Raw genomic sequence first — 20000 nt, forward strand, 5'->3', positions numbered from 1 at the left:
TATCTGTTTTATTCATATACACTAGACTTATATTTTTCGGGGAAATGCTTCCTAGTTCTCAAACGAAATGGCACCACGCTCGCGGTAAATCAAGCATCAGATTCACGACAAAGAGGCCAATAGGAGGTCACGTATTCCAATAAAAGGACAATAATAGCCCCATTCCACACCACAGCCCCAACAAGCCAGCAGTCAAAGAGCACGTGCTAACCGCTGGCGATGTGTTGCCGCAGGTCGATGGCATGGGGGCAGGGGCGGAAAGGGCGGTGTTTGAGGTGCCTGACAGACCAGGCTTCCAGGCCCGGAAGGAAGCGGCAGCCAGAAAAGGGGAGTGCACATAGGCACGTAAAACGATTAGCAAGGAGGAGAATCCCATATGGAAACCCACTCTTTATCTACTGTCCATCTGCCGGAGGGCCACGTCCTGGAGTCTGTCTAAAAGGCTTAGCTGCTTCACGGAAAGGAAATCTTCACGCCCAGGGGTCTTCACATGTCATTTCCACCCGTCCTTCTGCCCCACCCCTTTGCTTTCTGTGCCTGTTGCAGTTGAAAAAGATTTTCCCTTGGTTTGCAGAAGAGTGGGAATTGATTTAAACTATGAGATGGCTTTTCTGGTCAAATGGGATGGATATATTTGGGGCATTATTATGTTTATTTTCCTGTCAGAAAATTATCCTTACACAGTTTCTCTTGCTCAATGTTGAATGTTCATTTATGTGTGGAAAGGGTAATTGTTTATTGACTTGTGGTGACACTACAGTTATATCTATTTCGAGATGGAGAGACGGAGAAGGCTTATCATGATGAACGACTTACCCCTCTTCCCCAGCTCCCCTGGCTCATCCTTCTCCCTCACTGTGTTAATTCGTTTCTTGAAGTGTTCGGGTTGTTTGCGAAGTCTACGGTTCATCGCGCTGTCTCTCAACATCCAGTGTCGCTGGTACCGTAGCCAGTCAGGTCACAGCTGTTTAGTACACGTTCCAGCCATTCAGAACAGGTGACTGCAGATCATAATTTAACTTTTGAAAGAAGAGAGTAAAAGGTCTGAAGATATCTCCAGCTTGTAACAAACGTTTGTTAGCAACATGAAGACGATTTGTCCTTTCGTCGCACATCTTCCCCTGGAGTTTTTTTTTTTTTTTCTCAAACACAGACACAACGCACGTTCATATGCACAGTGAGTTTTATCATTCAACATCACCACCAAGCCATTATCGCAAAAAGGAATGTGCGAGGAGAGGAGGGGTGAGGGGGGAGAGGGAGGGGGAGGGGGGCATCAGATGGGAATGGGATGAAGAAACGTTCAGTGGAAGGAAAAGTCACCGAAACAACATAACAGCACCGTTTTGGTTTGGAGGGAGGGAGGGGAGGGGATTTTCTTTTTACTTTCCTTTTCTTTGTATTTAGGAGAGGAAGACTAAGAGATGGGATTGGAGCGATCGATTCACCTTACCTCCAGAGCCAGCCTGATGGGGAGAATCTCCGCACAGAGAAAGACAGCTGGTTCAAGGGAACACGCCACACTTGGCCAAGGATCGTTTGCCGTCTGTTGTTTTCTTGCGGCTTCCTCTGCTAGTTGGCGTCCCCTTACCGCATGGGCGACTACTCAGGATGATGGTGCAGACAGCGGTACTGCCATTGTGGGACATCTTAGTTGAAAGTGGTGCTGTTTTCTGCGCTTTTGTTCACGTGTTTATCAGCTTTGCTTGCTTGGGTCACTGATGAAAGACGTTGGATGACTTGGTTCGCCACAATCCCTCTATCCCCTTATTCGTTTTCCGTTTCTTTGCTGGCAAGACGTAAACTCTCTCTCTCTCTGTCTCTCTCTCTCTCTCTCTCTCTCTCTCTGTGTGTGTGTGTGTGTGTGTGTGTGTGTGTGTGTGTGTGTGTGTGATGTACTCTGTGTATTGGACTCAGTCTGTTTGTCTGACCGTCTCTGTTAGTCTGATTTTGTCGACGTGTCTGTATCCCCCATGAAAAGGTGTCCCCATCGGTTGGTCTGTTTTTGTCGATGTGTTTGTTAGTGTTACCCCCATGAAAAAGTGTTCCCATCAGCTCCATTACCTCAACGCCTTTGTCTTTCAAGATGTATATCTCCATGTCGTTCTTGTGACAATGTCCCTGATTGCTGTCGGATGGGGACGTCAGCCGCCTCCTGCCTTCGCGTGGACAGTGTGCTGGTTTCTCCGTCATTCACTTCTCAAAAGACCGCTGTTTGACGAAGCCAGAGGCAGCAGGAAAGTCAGCCACACTCTTCCCAGTCTGTGCACACACCCTGCGGCCTCACAACGCCTGTCCAAGTGTTCTTCTGGTCCTGACTACGAGCTGAATGGCGTCCTGTCTGCCTTGCGACGTTTTGGAAGAAGTCATCAGACTCACACACTGATTCCTTGGCACCAAGCAAAACTCTCGAATTGTCTTATTGATGAAGACTGTAAAGACGTACATCCCCCAACTCCCTCCACTCCCCCGTCCAATCCCCCACCCCTGTCACGCCCAAAGAACGGGTAATCTGTATAACTTTCTCTGTTGGTTTGTACAAAGTCTTTTCTGATTTGATTCAGAACTCGGAATCGAAACTCTATTTCCGTTTGCGTAAGGTCCTTTTGGATTTTATGCATGCAATTTGAGCAGCTTTCTCTGTCCTGTTTGCGCTTTTTACCTCCTGGCTGGACAGTTGGTGCGGGCGTGGGTGAGTCCGTTATGGAGGCTCGATGTCGTAGGTTTAAGTCTGCGGCGGATTTTATTCTACAGTTTCTTGTGGTTGAATGGAAGAAGAGGCAGAGTAGGGATGAGAAAGATATCAAGCGAAGGGAGGGAGAAAAGAGTTCCCAGTATTCCTTTTCTCAGGCCATCAAAGTCAACGTCTGACATCAAGTTGCACAACTCGGACACTCATGAGAGACCGCTTGAAGGTGGTGGGAGGGGGTCTGTTTCGAAGAAAAAAACCTTAAAGAAACCATGGGTTTCTCACAACAGTTTCCAAGCTTCACAACGTGACGGTTTATGATCCTTTACGGCGCAATGGACCAGCTCAGTCGCGCGGACATAGAACTTTTGTTGTTGCTTTTTCCCTCCAGCGTCTGCACTTACTGATACAAACTTCGGTACTCAACACAGTCCTGTATGCAGCCCACCTCAAAGGAAGTCACATGGTTTTAGCGGGCACGGGTCTCTGAAGGATACACCGGAGGACAGTGGAAGCGAATAAAACCCCGAAGACTGAAACGACTGTTACCGTGAAGAAGTGTTTCCGCAGGCAAAATAAATACATAAATAAGTAGATAGATAGATAGGTAGATGAATAGACGAATAAATAAATGAATAATTTTGGGTTTTGCGTCGGCTGTCAAGCTCCATCCGGCGGTCAAGCTCACACAGTCGGGATGTAAACAGCGTGTGTGCTTTTACTGGCTGATGCGATGTGCGTTGAGAAAACCCTCCATTCATACTGTTAAAAAACATAGCCATTTGACAACCTGTGGACCTCCTCATCCCCTCTCCCCTCCTGACCCTCCTCAGCTCTACCACTACCGTTGCCCCCCCCCTCCGTCCTGGGGCTCCAGCGGGGTGGTCCAGCAATTAAGGCAATCAGGTGTTCACCTGGGAGCTTGGGCCGCTTGCAGTCCTGGCCCCTGAGGTGAGCAAGGGAGAAGCCGGTGGAGGCGTTGTCAAAGCACGGGCTGTGTTGGTTCGCCGGCCCCGCTAATTGCCGCCCTCTCTTCCTCCTCTTCTCCTCCCGCGCGTCCCACTTTTTGGTGCAGGTCCCTTTTGGTGTGCCCAGGGCGCTGCTCTCTCTCTCTCTCTCTCTTTATGTCTTCCGTTTGTCTGTGTGTCTCTGTCTCTCTGTGTCTGTCTGTCTGTCTCTCTGTTTATGTCTATCTGTCTGTGTGGCTCTGTCTGTTTCTGTCTGTCTGTCTGTCTCTGTTTCTGTCTGTCTGTCTCTCTTTCTCTCACTCTCTCTTTCTTTCTGTACGCCCTCCTCATCGATAAGAAAAAGATTATGATTCATCTTTGACCGAAGGAGATATCGCACGCATTTTTTATTTATATTTATTTTCATATATGTGTGCGCGGGGCTAAAAGAAGTATTGTCGTGTGTATCTTTGCACTTAAAACTGATTCAGATCCCCCGTCAGTGCCGTGTTTCAAAGTTCCGTGGGTTCCAGCCCCATAGGGTATATTGCAAACGCACGTGTCTTACTCACATGATTGGGGGATGTAGTGTGTAGTCCCCAGTGAATGCAGGAATAGACAGTGGGTCATTAATATTCCAGAAAACGAAAGGCTCTCAAGGTGAAAACTAACTCTTCACTCTTTCAGCTGCTGGCAAAATCAAAAGCAGCGTCGGTCATGTTCCTGATTGGCATAACCAGAGAACGTGGTATCTTGTATAACTGACAAGGACTGTGAAGGGGGAAGGGGGTGGTTGTGCGTGCCTTCACACCCCTTTACCCGCCTCCTCCCCAGCACGCGCCCCACACCCCACCCCCGTCCTGTGAAGCCCGAATATAGTTCTTATTCTTTCTTCCACGTTCGTGTTTGTCTTCAGCTTTGTTGAATTCACCGTCAGCTTCATATCATGTGAATTTGGATGATTGTGTCATGTCGCAGCTCATTTGTTTTTAACAAACTTTATTCACAGAAATAGGCTATCAAAAGCAGCTGTATTGCAGGTAAGTCAAAGCAACTCATTTCGGTATTTAAGTTTATTCTGTGGTGACTCGCGTTGACCTGCTGATCGAACACTGTTTACAGTATAGATATATATTGATTTATTACTGTTATGCAATGGCTGTAACTTTTTTTTTAATGGTTGGGGGCTACAGTAAGTGGAGAGTCCTCGAATCGGGGGTATGTGACACCGTCGTTAGGGCATCAGGATATGGCTGGAGAGTCAGTCAGTTTGGCCTCTCCGCTCTCCTTCAACACTCTTGGCTGCATGCTGCTCCGGGGCTTCAGAGTTGCTTCACTGGGAAGAAATGTCATCTATAACTAAACTCTGGGAAATGGGGAAAGAGAGAAAAATGTGGAGGTGGGAGGGATCTGATTTTAACCTCTGGCAAATTTAGAAACACAAGCTTCGGCTTTTATTGGTTGTGGTCAAACATGACGTTCAGTGTGACATATAACTTTCTATTACGTCATCACACGCCCGCTCTCCGGGACTTCAAAGATGACGTCATTTGCTCCCTTCATGTGATATGACGGATTTTTCCATCGCTGTGAGTCGGAATTGTTTGTGTGAGAACAGAATGCACTGCTTATATTCTTGTCTAAAACTGTACATGTAACGGATAGAGAGAGAGAGAGAGAGAGAGAGACGTGTATGTTAAATCAGAAGAGGCCTCTAATCGCTGAACTCCTCAGAAGGTAGCCTACTCTGCAGCTGTGCGGGATTTCCTCTGGTGTATGGCCTCCTCGCGCCTTAAAACAGTGACATATCCCCGTGGGATAGAGGCCGTGTGTGTGTGTGTGTGTGTGTGTAATGTGGATCAGGGATGAGCGGCGCGATGATAAAACCATGAAAGGTACTGTGGGACAGAGAGAACACTGAACACTGAAATGTTTAATGTCATTAGCTGTAAAGCTCTAGTGACACAGTAGGTACAAATGAGAACAAAAATGGTGCAAAACACATAAAATGGATCAGAAAGGAAAAACATAATTGAAGCACAATAAACTACCAAGAGATAAGCTACACTTTGGCACTTTGTCATTTGATTAAAAAGTCCATGTGGCAGGGGGGTACTGTGCCTTTTTCCCCCCAGTCGTTCGTCTCCAAGGTTTGGAAAGTGCACAGGAAACAGTACATATAATGCACATAATAATTATTTAATCATGTGACATCGACACATCATATCAATAAGACCACATAACAAAGCACATCAGTATAAAACATATAACAATTGCTTAAGCCTGTAACATCGAAACACATCATATCAACACGAACACGTCATAGAAATACATTGTCGAATTTGACCATCCAAATGGAACAGAGAGAGAGAGAGAGAAGTAAACGTCTTCTTCCGACAAAGGCACACCGTGACATACTCGTGCTTCGTGCTTTGAAGTAAAGCCATGCGGAAAAAAAACAACAACATAAAATAAAATAAAATAAAATCCAGGATTTCCCGCCACTGTGAACTTAATGATTTCTGACGCTTTGAGGCAGACGCTAGTGGGGATATGGACACCGGACACTCTGCACATCGTCAAAGCCACAAAGGCTGGCAACATGTTTCCATCAAAGACATGCAAAAATGCTTCCACACAGTGCAGACCCAGAGCAGCTGAATATGCAAATGATTTTTGTCTCTCTCTCTCTCGAAAGAGGGAGAGAGAGGGGCGGGGGGGGGGGGGGGGGGGACTGACTTTCATACTCCACCTTCGATTAACTTTCTCTTTTGGGGGTGGAGGGGCGGAGGTGCGTGGGGAGACAGGAGTTCAGCATGTATATAGGTTTTTTTGTTTTGTTTTTAATAAAGAAAAAGCGCACACTGCAATGTGACCGTAGTTTGAACTCGAGCCCACTTTCACACAGAGGAGACGATCACAGCTTGCCCCACCACGACAGTGACAGGATATATATATATATATATATATATATATATATATATATATATATATATATATATATATATATATATATATATACGCTAGCCGGGATTTGAACTCGGGATTGTAATGGTAAAACAGAGTAAGGATTGGAAGTCGCTTGACAAGTCGTATGGGTGTGGTATTTGTACATGTCTGCATGATAAATGTCAGCCATCGTGGATCTGCTGTATTTGTATTTCTACAGATAAAAAAAAAACAACAACAAACTTTGTGTTCTTTGCGTTATATGGGAATTAGTGATTGGTTTACTTACGATGAGAATTTTATCTCTTTATGTGAAACAGGTGTTCATACATTCGTGCGACCCCGCGCACGTACCCACATACACACGAGCATGCGCGGGCATCTCACATATACGCTTGCACATTCATACACCCACCCACTCTGAACGTTTATACACAAACGCACGCTTTAAATGTATGTATGTATGTATGTAGGTTCACTCACATATACAAAAGTAAGACGCATGAAATTATAAGTATGCGATTCAGCTAGCGGCACTGCACTGGAACAGACACACCACAATACGATACGACGCACTCCATGGCATGATAATTATGTACAGTGCAACACAGTGCTGCTAGAATGCCATACAACACCCTTGTGATTCCGAGTCCGACACACTTCGGGCACAGGGCCAACGTCATCTGCCAGAACCATGATTGACTGATTGATTATTATTATTATTAATTAATTCATTTATTTGATAAGTCGATAGACTTCCGTGTGCCTCTCGTTTCTTTAAACTTCCTCGTCCACGTCTTAAGACCCCGGGAAAAGCTTGAAATAGTAGAAATGAGAAAAATTGTGACTGTGACTGAGACAACATTTTTTTTTTTCCTTCTTTCTTTCGATTTCCGCGACAGTGGTCCAGACGGCTCGATTTTCCTATCTTCAGACTACCGCGACGTCCAACACCGTATGTGTGTGTTTTTCATTATACTCAATAACATGTTTCGTGATATCTGTTACCTTTGATTAGAGGGGACTCCGGAGTCGGTATCCATTTCGGGAGTGAAAGAGAAGGGGTTAACAGCGTGGTGGGGTGGTGGAGTGAGGGTGAAGGTGAGGGGCTGGGGGGAGGGGTGGGAGGGGTGGAAGAGGACAGATATTGAAGGTCTGGAATTTGAAAAAGACGTCGACTAAAAAAGTAAACTTCCCACTACCCTGCCATCCCTCCCCCCACATAACATACACACACACGCGCGCGCGCGCGCGCACACACACACACACACACGCACACGCCACCTCCAGCGCCTTTTTTAAAATGTCATTTTCTTCTTCTTATGCGTTCGAGGGCTGCAACTCCCACGTTCACTCGTATTTACACAAGTGGGCTTTCACGTGTATGACCCGTTTTTACCCCTCCATGTAGGCAGCCATACTCCGTTTTCGGGGGTGTATTTTCAAGTGATTAAAATGAAGATGACGATGATAACTTACGAAATAAATAATTAACCTAAATAAATGAACTATATAAACTTGAAATGAAGGGCAAAATAGGTAAGGTATCACGTGATTGCGGTTGTCAAAACTTAGACGTAGTTGCTGAGATTATGGAAACTTAACATTCCCCATTCACTGTCGCCTTGTCTGTCTGTCTCCCTGTCTGTCTGCCTGTCTGTCTGTCTCTCTCCCTCTCTGGTTTTTTTTAAATAATTTTTTAACTGTCTGGATCTCTTGTCTCTTTCATTTACTCACTCACACACACACACACACACACTCTCTCTCTCTCTCTCTCCCTTTCTGTCTGCCTGCCGCTCTCTCTTTCTGTCTGTCTCCCCCCCCCCTCTCTCTCTCTCTCTCTCTCTCCCTCTGTGGGCCTCTGTCTATCTGCCTGCCTCCCCTCCCACCCCCTCACCCCCCCTCTCTCTCTCTCTCCCTCTTTCTCTCTCTGCCACTCTGTCTCCGCCCTTCCGTCCCTCTCCCGTCCATTTCTTGTTTGAGCTTTTTTCAAGTCTCTGATTACATGGTTTTTTTTGGTATGGTTTCTCTGCGCGTGCGGTCGTTCGCAGCGTTGTGTCTCTAGGTTTTTTGTTTTTTTGTTGTTGTTGTTTATATATACACAGAGAAAGCGAACCCGTGTACATAACTTCTCCCCCTCCCCTCCCCTTCCCTCCACTCCCCCCCCCTCCCCTTCCTCCTTCCAGTACGGACAGGGCGGATAGAACTGGTGATGAAAGATAGACGAGTTTAGACGTGACGATCCAGTTTTCTTTTCATCATCACCCGAAGTCCACACTCGCCAGTATCCCCCCCCCCCTTCACCTCCTCCCCCTCCACTAGATATTGAGAAGTGGCCAGGACGCTAGTCATTTGGATGAGGCGATAAACCGAGGTGCCCGTGTACCGCATGCACTTAGCGCACGTAAAAGAACCCAGGGCCAGGGCAACAAAAGAGTTGTCCCTGTCAAAATTACGCAGTAAAAACGAACACAAAATTTTGCAGACAGGAAAAGTACAGATAAATGGATGTTGCTCTCACTGTGACGACGCGCTCTCCCTGGGGAGAGAGCAGCCTGAATTTCTTCACACGGAGAAATCTGTTGTGACAAAATAATACAATACAGTGCAATACAATATGATACAATACAGTACAAGTCCAGGTTGACACAGGAAGAGGGGTAGTGGAGGTGGTGGGGGACAGCGGAGAGACTGGGGGAGGTAATGGGAAAAGAGGTGGGTGGAAGGAAGGAAGGAAGGAAGGAAGGAGGTGGTGAGCAGAAGATGAAGGGGGTTGTTGTAGTAGGGGAGGGGAGGGGAGGGAGAGGCAGGAAGAAGGGTGGTGGTCAAGGTGGGGGGTGGGGGTGAGGAGGGGAGTCGGAAAAGGGGAGACATCAAAGGTCTGGCATGGCTGTGATTGACTTTTGTTTTCTTCTCTCTCTCTCTCTCTCTTTTTTTTCTCGTGCGGGTGGAGGGGGCGTGGCGAGGAATAGGGGAGAGGTGTGGATGTGGACCTAGGCTGTGGTGATCAATAGAGTTCACCACCACCACCACCCTCCTCCCCCCCCCCCCCCAACACACACACACACCCTCCTCTCCTTCCCTCCCGCTCTGTGAAAAGTGCTGTTCCCCTTGTCACTGTGATTGGACTCAGTTTGTTTTCTTCTTCCTCTCTTGAGTGAAGTATTATTTTTGTGTTTCTGTCTGTTTGCCTCTCTCTCTCTCTCTGATGCCCTGTGTGTGTGTGTGTGTGTGTGTGTGTGTGTGTGTGTGTGTGTGTGTGTGTGCCTCACATGCTTGCATGTGTTTCCTGGCGTGCTCGCGTGCACATTCATTCGAAAATGGAAACTCGTATATATCTCGTATATGCGTGTGTGTGTGTGTGTGTGTGTGTGTGTGTGTGTGTGTGTGTGTGTGTGTGTGTGTGTGTGCGAAAATCGAGAAAGAACGCGCGAACTGGAGGCGTCTGATCCAGGCGAGATAACTGTAGAAACTGCTTGTGCAAAGTCGACGTTACCTCCCTTACATGTTCGCCCGCGCGAACCCTTTCGTCCTCTGATTGTCGGAGGGGGGGGGGGACACCGAAGCTCAGATATTTTTCTTTATTGAATTAATTATGTCAGAAAGGTTTTCGGCACGACCGTTGTATCTTTCGTGTCACCTGTGTTGCTCTTCTGTCACGCACACATATGTTGGCTGCGTTGTGGAAGTGCTGCTTTGAGAACAAGGGTTGAGAGTTTCAGTTGTCATTGTTATTGCACTTCATTGACTCACTTGTGTAAACAAAGTGAGTCTATGTTTTAACCCGGTGTTCGGTTGTCTCTGTGTGTGTGTGTGTGTGTCTGTGTGTGTGTCTGTGTCTGTGTGTCCGTGGTAAACTTTAACATTGACATTTTCTCTGCAAATACTTTGTCAGTTGACACCAAAATTGGCATAAAAATAGGAACAATTCAGTTCTTTCCAGTCATCTTGTTTAAAACAATATTGCACATCTGGGATGGGCACAAAAAAATAAAAAAAGAAGCCTATTTTTTTTGCAAACTGCATTTACTGTTATATTTATATTTTTTGTATTCTCTAAACTTGGCACTTTGACCTCTTATTCTGACACAACAACAAGAGGAGTCATTATCATTTTTTGTTCAAACAGGAACTTCTTTTGCTAAGCATGGAATTTTTATTTATTTTGCAAACGTTTTGGTGCAGATAGTAAAAAAAGGGAAATTACTCTGTAATTAATGCTAGGGGACTTAATTTATCACAAGTGAGTCTTGAAGGCCTTGCCTCTCTTGTTCACTGTTGCATGTTTGGTTGTCTTGTGTCTTGACTTTTCGTCCTCCTAATCTAGTCCCTGAAGGTTCGTAGTAGCGTCATATTTTTGCATTGACAATTAACGATAAATAAATAAACGAATAGTTGAATATGTAAATCAATCTGTAAATAAATACATAAATAAATGAATAATAATAATAATAATAATAAAAAAAGAAACAAAATAATAAAACAGTAACAGATTAATTGATAGATAAAATAATTGATTAAATTTACAAACTCAGTCCAAATTAATAAAACAGTAACAGATTAATTGATAGATAAAATAATTGATTAAATTTACAAACTCAGTTCTTTTACGATTCCTGATCTCCTTTTACTTTTTTTTATTTTTATTTTTTTTAGACAAATTTATGGGTGACGCCCATGCCGTGCCTCTCTTTGTTGCTGAATAACTCTCTCCTTTACTGCCTGCCAATTTTATGTTCGGTCTCTCGGTAGAGTGTGCTTGTGTTGTAGGTACGAGCGTGTGCGTGTGCGCGCATTAACACACACACACACACACACACACACACAGAGCATTTACCAGTGTGTGTACATGTGTGCATACATGCGTTTAAGTGTGTGAATGTGCTTGTGACTATTTATGCGTGCTCGCATAGTAGTGGATGTGTGTTTGTATGTGACTACGTACGCGCGTCTGTGTGTGTGTGTGTTGCGTTTGTGCGTGTGTGTTGGGGTGATATGGTATGTGCGCGTGTTCAAATTGTATTGGTGTGCGTCTTTCAGTTGCCTTGTTTGTTTCTCTGTGCACTTTTTGCACGTTCATGATTTCTTCTGTCTGTTTTGCTCCCTTTGCTTGCCTGTTCACGTGTCTGTGGGTTCTGCAGCAAGGGACATCACTCCGCCACACCTGTGTCCACTCTCACTCAACCGACAAAAACACGACGGCGATGTTTTTGGTTGTTTGTTGTTGTTTTTTTCTTTATTTCTCCTTTTTTTTCTCTCTTTATTTCATACAAACGCTTCCACGGGGATCATCCTCCCACTCACCATCAGACCCTCAGCATTCACTCTCTTCCACAGACACGTAGGGGGAACAACGATCAGGTAACAACGAGGACGACATGAATGTTATGCCATCAAACACACTGTGATCCTCGTGACTTTCTGCATATTATAAAAACAAAACAAAACGTCCTGACTATTATGGAGCTTATGGGGTGAGAACGAGTGAAGACACGTACATGAATGCGATTACAGTGCGTACACGGAAAGGGAGGGAGCTACACCCGTTACAGAACTAATACTACACTTCACAAACGAAAGAAAAGATAGGAAGCAGATGATGAAGCGTTGTGAACGGCTCTCTTCCGGGGAAGTTCGCCTCTCTGAATGAAAAGATAGGTAACAAGGACAACTCACCAAATGACGTCAGGTACGAGGGAAACGCACAAGTATACCTTTTGACTGTTGTGCTTAACGTTTCAGCAACGATAACATCAACCACATAATCCTTTCTTTCACAAAAAAAATATTTAACAGAGTTTCTTGCGCTTTCATCATATCACTCATGTCACTAGTTATCTGTTAGCAAATAAACAAACAAGCGACGTGTTTGACTCAGTTTTAAGAAACTAGTTAAGAAAGTTTGCTCTTCTCGTGTCTTAAATGATGATTTCATCCTCATAAAAGGTTGATTTCGATTGAACCCTCAAAGTACCTGTCTTGCACCTTTATCCAAGCTTGGCCCTTGAAAAAATATTACTATGGAAACAAACCCAAAACGTATGTGCATGTATCATTAAAGATATCATTTCTATCAAGAATGCGTTTGTTGACAGTTTATCCGCTGTGATCATGAGCCTCCAAGAGCGTTTCGTGTTGACTGTTCAGAATGATACTGTGACGTTCAGAAAGCAAACTGGTAGAACGCTTCAGAGCAGTGGCTGCAAAACATAGAACGCCGTTCTGTAAGTTTGGAGGGTGTGTGTGTGGAGGGTATGTGTGTGTGTGTGTGTGTGTGTGTGTGTGTGTACGTGCTTAACTGTCTTACAATTATGCAACAATTCTGACAGACTCCAGTCAAAAAATGCTGTTACAATATCATTCAGGTTTGAAGTCTTGCGATCAGTCTCCAGGTGGAAAAGCCCAGGTCAATACTTCTTGCAGTGACAAAGGTTGTAAAGCGTCCTGTCCTGTAGAAAGTGGGTGTTGGTACACAACAGCCTGGACATGTCCCGTCTGGAGCAAGGTGGCGAGGAAGAAGACAGCCGCCTGGAGACACCGAGAATCATGACGCTCTGGTACCGTCGCGAGGGGAACACAGGGAAAGGGCCAGTGTATCAGAGGCCTGGTCAGGTCAGGTCTGTGAGGTTCCCACACCTTACAGGAAGAGAGCAGCCAGGCAGGACAGGGCGAGGAGCAGCAGGGAGATGGCGCTGGACCCTGCGCCGTCCGTGGACCCGTACATCTTCAAGCGCTCACGGATGGTTTCTGTGTCGGGCAGGTTGGGGTTGACCTTGGAGTGCTTCTTCTGCTGATTGGTGCACCCGCAGTCCCTAAGCTTGAAGCTGCGGTAGACGGTGCGCCCGTTGAGGGGCTGCACGGGCCTGAAGTTGTTGACCAGGTTCTCCTGAATGTACTCCATCTCCACCTCGCTGACGTGGACCTCCTCCTCCTCGTCGTCGTCGTCGTCATCGTCGTGGTGGTCAACGGATTTGTGGACGGCGGCCAGGGTACGGTGGTGGGTCTTCTGGGCGTTCTCCTCGTCCATCTTGGCGACCGTCTCCTCGGCGTGCTCCTTCTTGGCCGTCAGGTCACGGCGGAAGCGTTCCTCCTGCTCCGGGGTGAGGGCCAGCTCGTCCAGCACCTGCAGGGCACGGCGCTCCCTCCGCCTCTCCTGGCGCGTGGCGGGCAGGGACCGCTTGTGGTGGTGCTTGTGGCGGTTCCCCAGCTGCTGGCGGAACTTGTGCATCTGGGGGCAACAGGGGAACAGCAGGGCTTCAGACAGTTGTTGTTTGGGGAGAGAAAGGGGTGGAGAACTTTTTTTTTTTTTTTTTCGAGAGGTGGTGAGAAGAGTTTAGTGTTAACATTCAAAGAGTTGTGGTCGTCTCTACCCACCCCCTGCACAGCTCCTCCCACCCACCCATCCACCCCCACCTACACCTCCTGACTGCGCCTCACACACACTCTTTGGGGCGATGCAATAACAATGATTTAATGTATAATCTTAACTTCGGTTTCCTGTTCACGGTTATGTCGACATTATCATTCAAGACATACTGGACTGCCGATGCATTTTTACGATGGGTGGAGAAAGGGGGCAAAACGTTCTATCATTTCCATGCAAACCATCAGTTTCATACACACACCCTCAAAGTGAAAAGACGTTAATTAAATCAAAGAACGGACGATACACGCCCTCACTTACACACACACACACACACACACACGATTCCACCACACACATGCCGTGTCCGCAAGCCTAGAAGACCCCAGGAAAGCCAGCAGCACCTCCCGGCTACCAGCGTGTGGCACTGACCTGTCTCTTGGACAGGGTCTGGGGGTTGGCGAACACGGTCCAGATGACGCTCTCGAAGCAGCCCGGGGTGGTGAGGGAGCCGTTGTAGCGGTAGTACTGGGTGATGTCGTCAGGCAGAAGACGGCGCAGCGAGAGGGCCTCGATCTCCACCTGCTGGCGGCTCTCTGTGGGCACACACACACACACACACACACACACACACACACACACACGGACGTAAGCACACACACACACACACACACACACACACAGTGGTCACAGTCACGCTCTGAAGGCTGTACTCATGTGTCAAAGCAGTCTTGTGGTTTTAACTATGAACAAAACCTTTGGACACCTTTTTTTTTTTTAATGCGGAAGCCAATTTGTACAATGTTTGAGGCTGGCTTCTTTTTTTTAAGCTTTCGTGTACATTGTGGTGGTGGAAGAATATAAAAATTGTTTAATACTGGCGTATTTAAGAAAAGGAAGAAAAGAAGAAAAAAAAAAAAATCCTGAAGTGATAGTGTCAAAAATACCCATTCATAAACCTGTGTGATTCCACCACCAAAAGATCTGTCCCGAACAAACTACGACAGACGGTAAATGCAAGAATGATGTCCTGATGGAGCGGAGAGGAGGTTTTGGTGTGCTCGTGCTTGGTCGTTTAGGTTTTTATCACACAAATTTTGTGCTGATTGAGCAGAGGGGTTTGGTTGTCACCGAGAGAGGATGGCAGGGAAAGAGAGATCAGAGATCAGCTGGGGGTGTGACCGTTATGTGGACTGGTGAATGGCTTTGGAGGGGAACGGAGAGACAGACAGACAGACGGACAGAAAGACAGACAGACAGAAAGACAGACAGGCAGACAGACAGACAGACAGAAAGACAGGCACGCAGACTGACCAGGGTCCTGAGTTTGCTCCATGGCAGCGATGACTGGCTCCAGGTCCTCGTTGTCTTCTTCTGAAATCTGTCCACACACACACACACACACACACACACACGCGCGCGCGCGCGCGCGCACACACACACGTATTTTCATAACCCACATCTCAGCTTTGTGATCATGAAATAGCCAAAAAGATTAATCATGAGTGCATACAATGACCTGTGTGTTTTCATGTGTATACTCGCACACCGCAATTTTGTTATAACTTTTTGTAATCCTCAGTATCCTGCAAGGGATCATAAGATATTAAATCATGAAACTTGTATGTGACCACGTCTATGCATGTACTTGTGTGCATGCCGGCAGCACGAGCACACGTATGTGTCCGTGTTGTGCGACTCTCTCTCTCTCGAATCTCTCTCTCTCTCTCTCTCTGTATGTGTTCTGGGGGGTTGGGGTTCATGTCAGTACAACGATTTAACAACCTGGGCTAGGGTAGGTTTGTGTGTGTGTGTGGGGGAGAGAGAAGAGAGAGAGAGAGAGTGTGTGTGTGTGTGTGTGTGTGTGTTGCGCGCCCGCGCGCGCGGTGTTTGTATTCTTACTGCATGGATGATGTAGTTTGATGATGGGAGAACGATCCTGACAGGAAGTAGAGCATGAAAATAGTAGTGCAGGAGATTGTGTTGTGCAGTTCGTAAAAGTGTGAGGGAGGGGGAAGTGTGGGGTGGGGGAGGAGGGTGCGGAGGGGGATAAGGGGGGGGGATCCTTAAAGAACAGGGATCTGTGAACACACCCATGATCCCCCGGAAAGAGGGTTGGGTGCAGACAGAGAGAGAGAAAGAGAGAGAGAGAGAGATGGGGAGTGGGGGAGGGAGTGAGGGTACACACTGACCTCAAACATGACGCCCAGCACGGCCAATCCTTGTTTCTCGGTCACGGCTGCCCCGATATCCGCGTACAGGTCTGAGTTGTAGTTGACGATATGCAGCTGTTTTAACACAACACACACACACACACACACACACACACAACGCATACACACACGTACACGCCAGTTCAGCAGTTGGTTTACAGGTAGTATTCTGTTGTATTTTCCCCTTTGTGTGTGTGTGTGTGTGTGTGTGTGTGTGTGTGTGTGTGTGTGTTTCCGTATATGTGGAGCCATTGAGACGAGCAAAAGTGGTTGTCAGATAGGAACTTCTATGTTTTTGTTACAACTTTTCAGTCACAGATATCAGATGTTTATTTTTTTTTTTTTTAAAGTTATTTCATTTTATTTGATTATAATTGCATGCCATGGGATCAGCTGGGATTTGACACAATGTGTTGCAATGGATAGGGATCGTCAGAACTGTTCTAGATGGGTTTTTGTTGTTGTTGTTGTTGTTGTTTTGTTGTTGTTGTTTACAAGAGTGGATTGTGATTGTTTGACTTGACTGCAGACTTAAGGGTTGCAAACCAGACTGGAATACTTTACGCTGGGTTTGCTTGGGTTTTGGTGGCACAGAGAAAAGAGCAAGTGGTAACACAGAGAAAAGAGCAAGTGGTAACAAAGAGAAAATAGCAAGTGGTAACACAGAGAAAAGAGAGCAAGTGGTAACACAGAGAAAAGAGCAAGTGGTAACAAAGAGAAAAGAAGCAAGTGGTAACACAGAGAAAAGAGCAAGTGGTAACAAAGAGAAAATAGCAAGTGGTAACACAGAGAAAAGAGCAAGTGGTAACACAGGAGAAAAGAGCAAGTGGTAACACAGAGAAAAGAGAGCAAGTGGTAACACAGAGAAAAGAGCAAGTGGTAACACAGAGAAAAGAGAAAGTGGTAACACAGAGAAAAGAGCAAGTGGTAACACAGAGAAAAGAGAGCAAGTGGTAACACAGAGACAGGTTAACACAGAGAAAAGAGCAAGGTGGTAACAACAGGGTGAACACAGAGAAAAGAGCAAGGTGTAACAGGGTACAGAGAAAAGTGCTAGGTGTAACACAGAGAAAAGAGCAAGGTGATAACAAAGAGAAAAGAGCAAGTGGTAACACAGAGAAAAGAGCAAAGTGGTAACACAGAGAAAAGAGCAAGTGGTAACACAGAGAAAAGAGCAAGGTGTAACACAGGGTAACACAGAGAAAAGAGCAAGTGGTAACACAGAGAAAAGAGCAAGGTGTAACACAGAGAAAAGAGCAAGGTGTAACACAGGGTAACACAGAGAAAAGAGCAAGGTGTAACACAGGGTAACACAGAGAAAAGAGCAAGTGGTAACACAGAGAAAAGAGCAAGGTGTAAGCTCAAAGCTGGCTGTTGTTACATGCAGCTCATCTTCCTGTTTTGCTGACCGATCCAGCATACGTCATTTGGTCTCTTCTTCTTCTTCTTCTTCTTCTCCTCCTCCTCCTCCTGCTCCTCCTCCTGCCAGTCAGTTTGTCTCTTCTTCACCTTCTCCTTCTCCCTTCACTATATGAAGAGCCATAGGACTCCGCAGCAAAAGAACTGTTAACCAGATTCCTCCAGGGCTGTGGGTTGTGTGTTGAATCAAACCTGGGTCTCTGCAAATGCCGGTTTTCCCGGTCTCCCCCCCACCCTCCTGCCCTCCCTTCCCCCTCCCAAAAGAAAAGAGAAGACTCGTGATGAAAAGCCACTGTACCTCCAGGGGGTAGGCCTTGGAGTCGATGTAGTGCTCCGAGCCGTGGTGTGGCGCGTGGCCCCAGTGGAAGTGGAACTGGGCCGTCTTGTACACGTAGGGCAGCCCAGCATTGGTGACGAAAAACTGGCCGTCCGTCACCACTTGGACTGCACGCACGCACGCACACACACACACACACACACACACACACACACACACACACACACACACACACACGTGGTCATTAAAGATTTGGATTCTGTATGCTTTGTGATCAGATACACGACATGCATATACACACTTTGTAAAGACACAAACATTGATGCATACATGCCTTCTCCCACACCCCAACCCTCTCTCTTTATCCCTACGAGGGCTGGGTGATAAAAAAAAAAAAGCATTATCCTGCTTACTCTATTACTCCCTAAAAAAAATAAAATGTACTCAAACCAATTCTCTCTCTTTCTACCTCCTTCCACCTTATCTCATCGCTCGTTCCATCCATTGTCCCCACACTTTTGCTCTCTTTTTCCTTCCCTCTCTCTTTCTCACGGTTTCTGTCTCTGTGCCTTTCTTTCTCTTTCTGAACGACAAAGACGGTTGTGCCCACTCCTTCCACCCCTACCCTTCTCCCCCCCCCTCTCCTTCCCTCTCCCCTCTCCTTCCCCCCCCCCACTCCCCCCGCGCCCCCTGCTTACCGGTGTGACCGTTGTTGAGGACGGTCATGGAGGAGTCAGGCTTGGGGGGGTCGTACCAGATGGCGAAGTCCCTCAGGTCCGGGTTGTACATGGTCTGCTCCACCTGGATGTCTATGGGCGACTGGTACTTGCCCGAACACGCCTGGGGAAACAGCTCGTGCCAGTGGTGGGGCCCTGCGAAAGGTGGGATCCATGCGAGGTGGGGTTTTTTTTTGTTTTTTTTTTTTTAAACCAGGAGAGGCGGCTTATGGCACGTGCAGCACGGTGTTGTACTGTTTAGTTGTTGTTTTTTCACCGTTGTGCTTCTGTTGTGCTTCTGTTTGTTGTTGTTTTCTCACCGTTGTGCTTTGTTTTTTGCTATTGTTGTTGTTTCACCGTTGTGCTTCTGTTTTGTTGTTGTTGTTGTTGTTTCACCGTTGTGCTTCTGTTTTGCTTCTGTTTGTTGTTGTTTTTCCACCGTTGTGCTTCTGTTTTGTTGTTGTTGTTGTTGTTTCACCGTTGTGCTTCTGTTTTGTTGTTGTTGTTGTTTTTCCACCGTTGTGCTTCTGTTTTGTTGTTGTTGTTGTTTTTTCACCGTTGTGCTTCTGTTTTGTTGTTGTTTTTTCACCGTTGTGCTTCTGTTTTGTTGTTGTTTTTTTCACCGTTGTGCTTCTGTTTTGTTGTTGTTTTTTTCACCGTTGTGCTTCTGTTTTGTTGTTGTTTTTTCACCGTTGTGCTTCTGTTTTGTTGTTGTTTTTTCACCGTTGTGCTTCTGTTTTGTTGTTGTTTTTCCACCGTTGTGCTTCTGTTTTGTTGTTGTTGTTGTTGTTATTGTTTCACCGTTGTGCTTCTGTTTTGTTGTTGTTGTTGTTGTTATTGTTTCACCGTTGTGCTTCTGTTTTGTTGTTGTTTTTCCACCGTTGTGCTTCTGTTTTGTTGTTGTTGTTGTTGTTATTGTTTCACCGTTGTGCTTCTGTTTTGTTGTTGTTGTTGTTGTTGTTGTTTCACCGTTGTGCTTCTGTTTTGTTGTTGTTGTTGTTGTTTCACCGTTGTGCTTCTGTTTTGTTGTTGTTGTTGTTGTTTCACCGTTGTGCTTCTGTTTTGTTGTTGTTGTTGTTGTTGTTTCACCGTTGTGCTTCTGTTTTGTTGTTGTTTTTCCACCGTTGTGCTTCTGTTTTGTTGTTGTTGTTGTTGTTATTGTTTCACCGTTGTGCTTCTGTTTTGTTGTTGTTGTTGTTGTTGTTGTTTCACCGTTGTGCTTCTGTTTTGTTGTTGTTGTTGTTGTTGTTGTTTCACCGTTGTGCTTCTGTTTTGTTGTTGTTGTTGTTGTTTCACCGTTGTGCTTCTGTTTTGTTGTTGTTGTTGTTGTTGTTGTTTCACCGTTGTGCTTCTGTTTTGTTGTTGTTGTTGTTGTTGTTGTTTCACCGTTGTGCTTCTGTTTTGTTGTTGTTGTTGTTGTTTCACCG

At 46.1% G+C, this 20000-nt stretch overlaps 2 protein-coding genes across 2 annotated transcripts in view; one reads left to right on the forward strand and one right to left on the reverse strand.

Moving 5' to 3' along the window:
- The window catches only part of LOC143297706 (phosphatidylinositide phosphatase SAC2-like), a 282281-nt gene that overhangs the window by 166048 nt on the left and 96233 nt on the right, over positions 1–20000 (forward strand). The gene's annotated exons all lie outside the window — the stretch shown is intronic.
- The window catches only part of LOC143297732 (carbonic anhydrase 13-like), a 25302-nt gene continuing 17094 nt past the window's right edge, over positions 11793–20000 (reverse strand). Inside the window, exons 3-8 of the mRNA XM_076610175.1 lie at positions 18556–18729; positions 17879–18024; positions 16141–16236; positions 15263–15329; positions 14381–14544; positions 11793–13813 (exon numbers count right to left, since the gene is read on the reverse strand). Coding sequence (XP_076466290.1) covers positions 13223–13813; positions 14381–14544; positions 15263–15329; positions 16141–16236; positions 17879–18024; positions 18556–18729 — 1238 coding nt within the window. The 3' untranslated portion in view covers positions 11793–13222. The remainder of the gene's footprint in view (positions 13814–14380; positions 14545–15262; positions 15330–16140; positions 16237–17878; positions 18025–18555; positions 18730–20000) is intronic.

The sequence above is a fragment of the Babylonia areolata genome, chromosome 2 (assembly GCF_041734735.1).
Source record: "Babylonia areolata isolate BAREFJ2019XMU chromosome 2, ASM4173473v1, whole genome shotgun sequence".
NCBI lineage: Eukaryota > Metazoa > Mollusca > Gastropoda > Neogastropoda > Buccinidae > Babylonia > Babylonia areolata.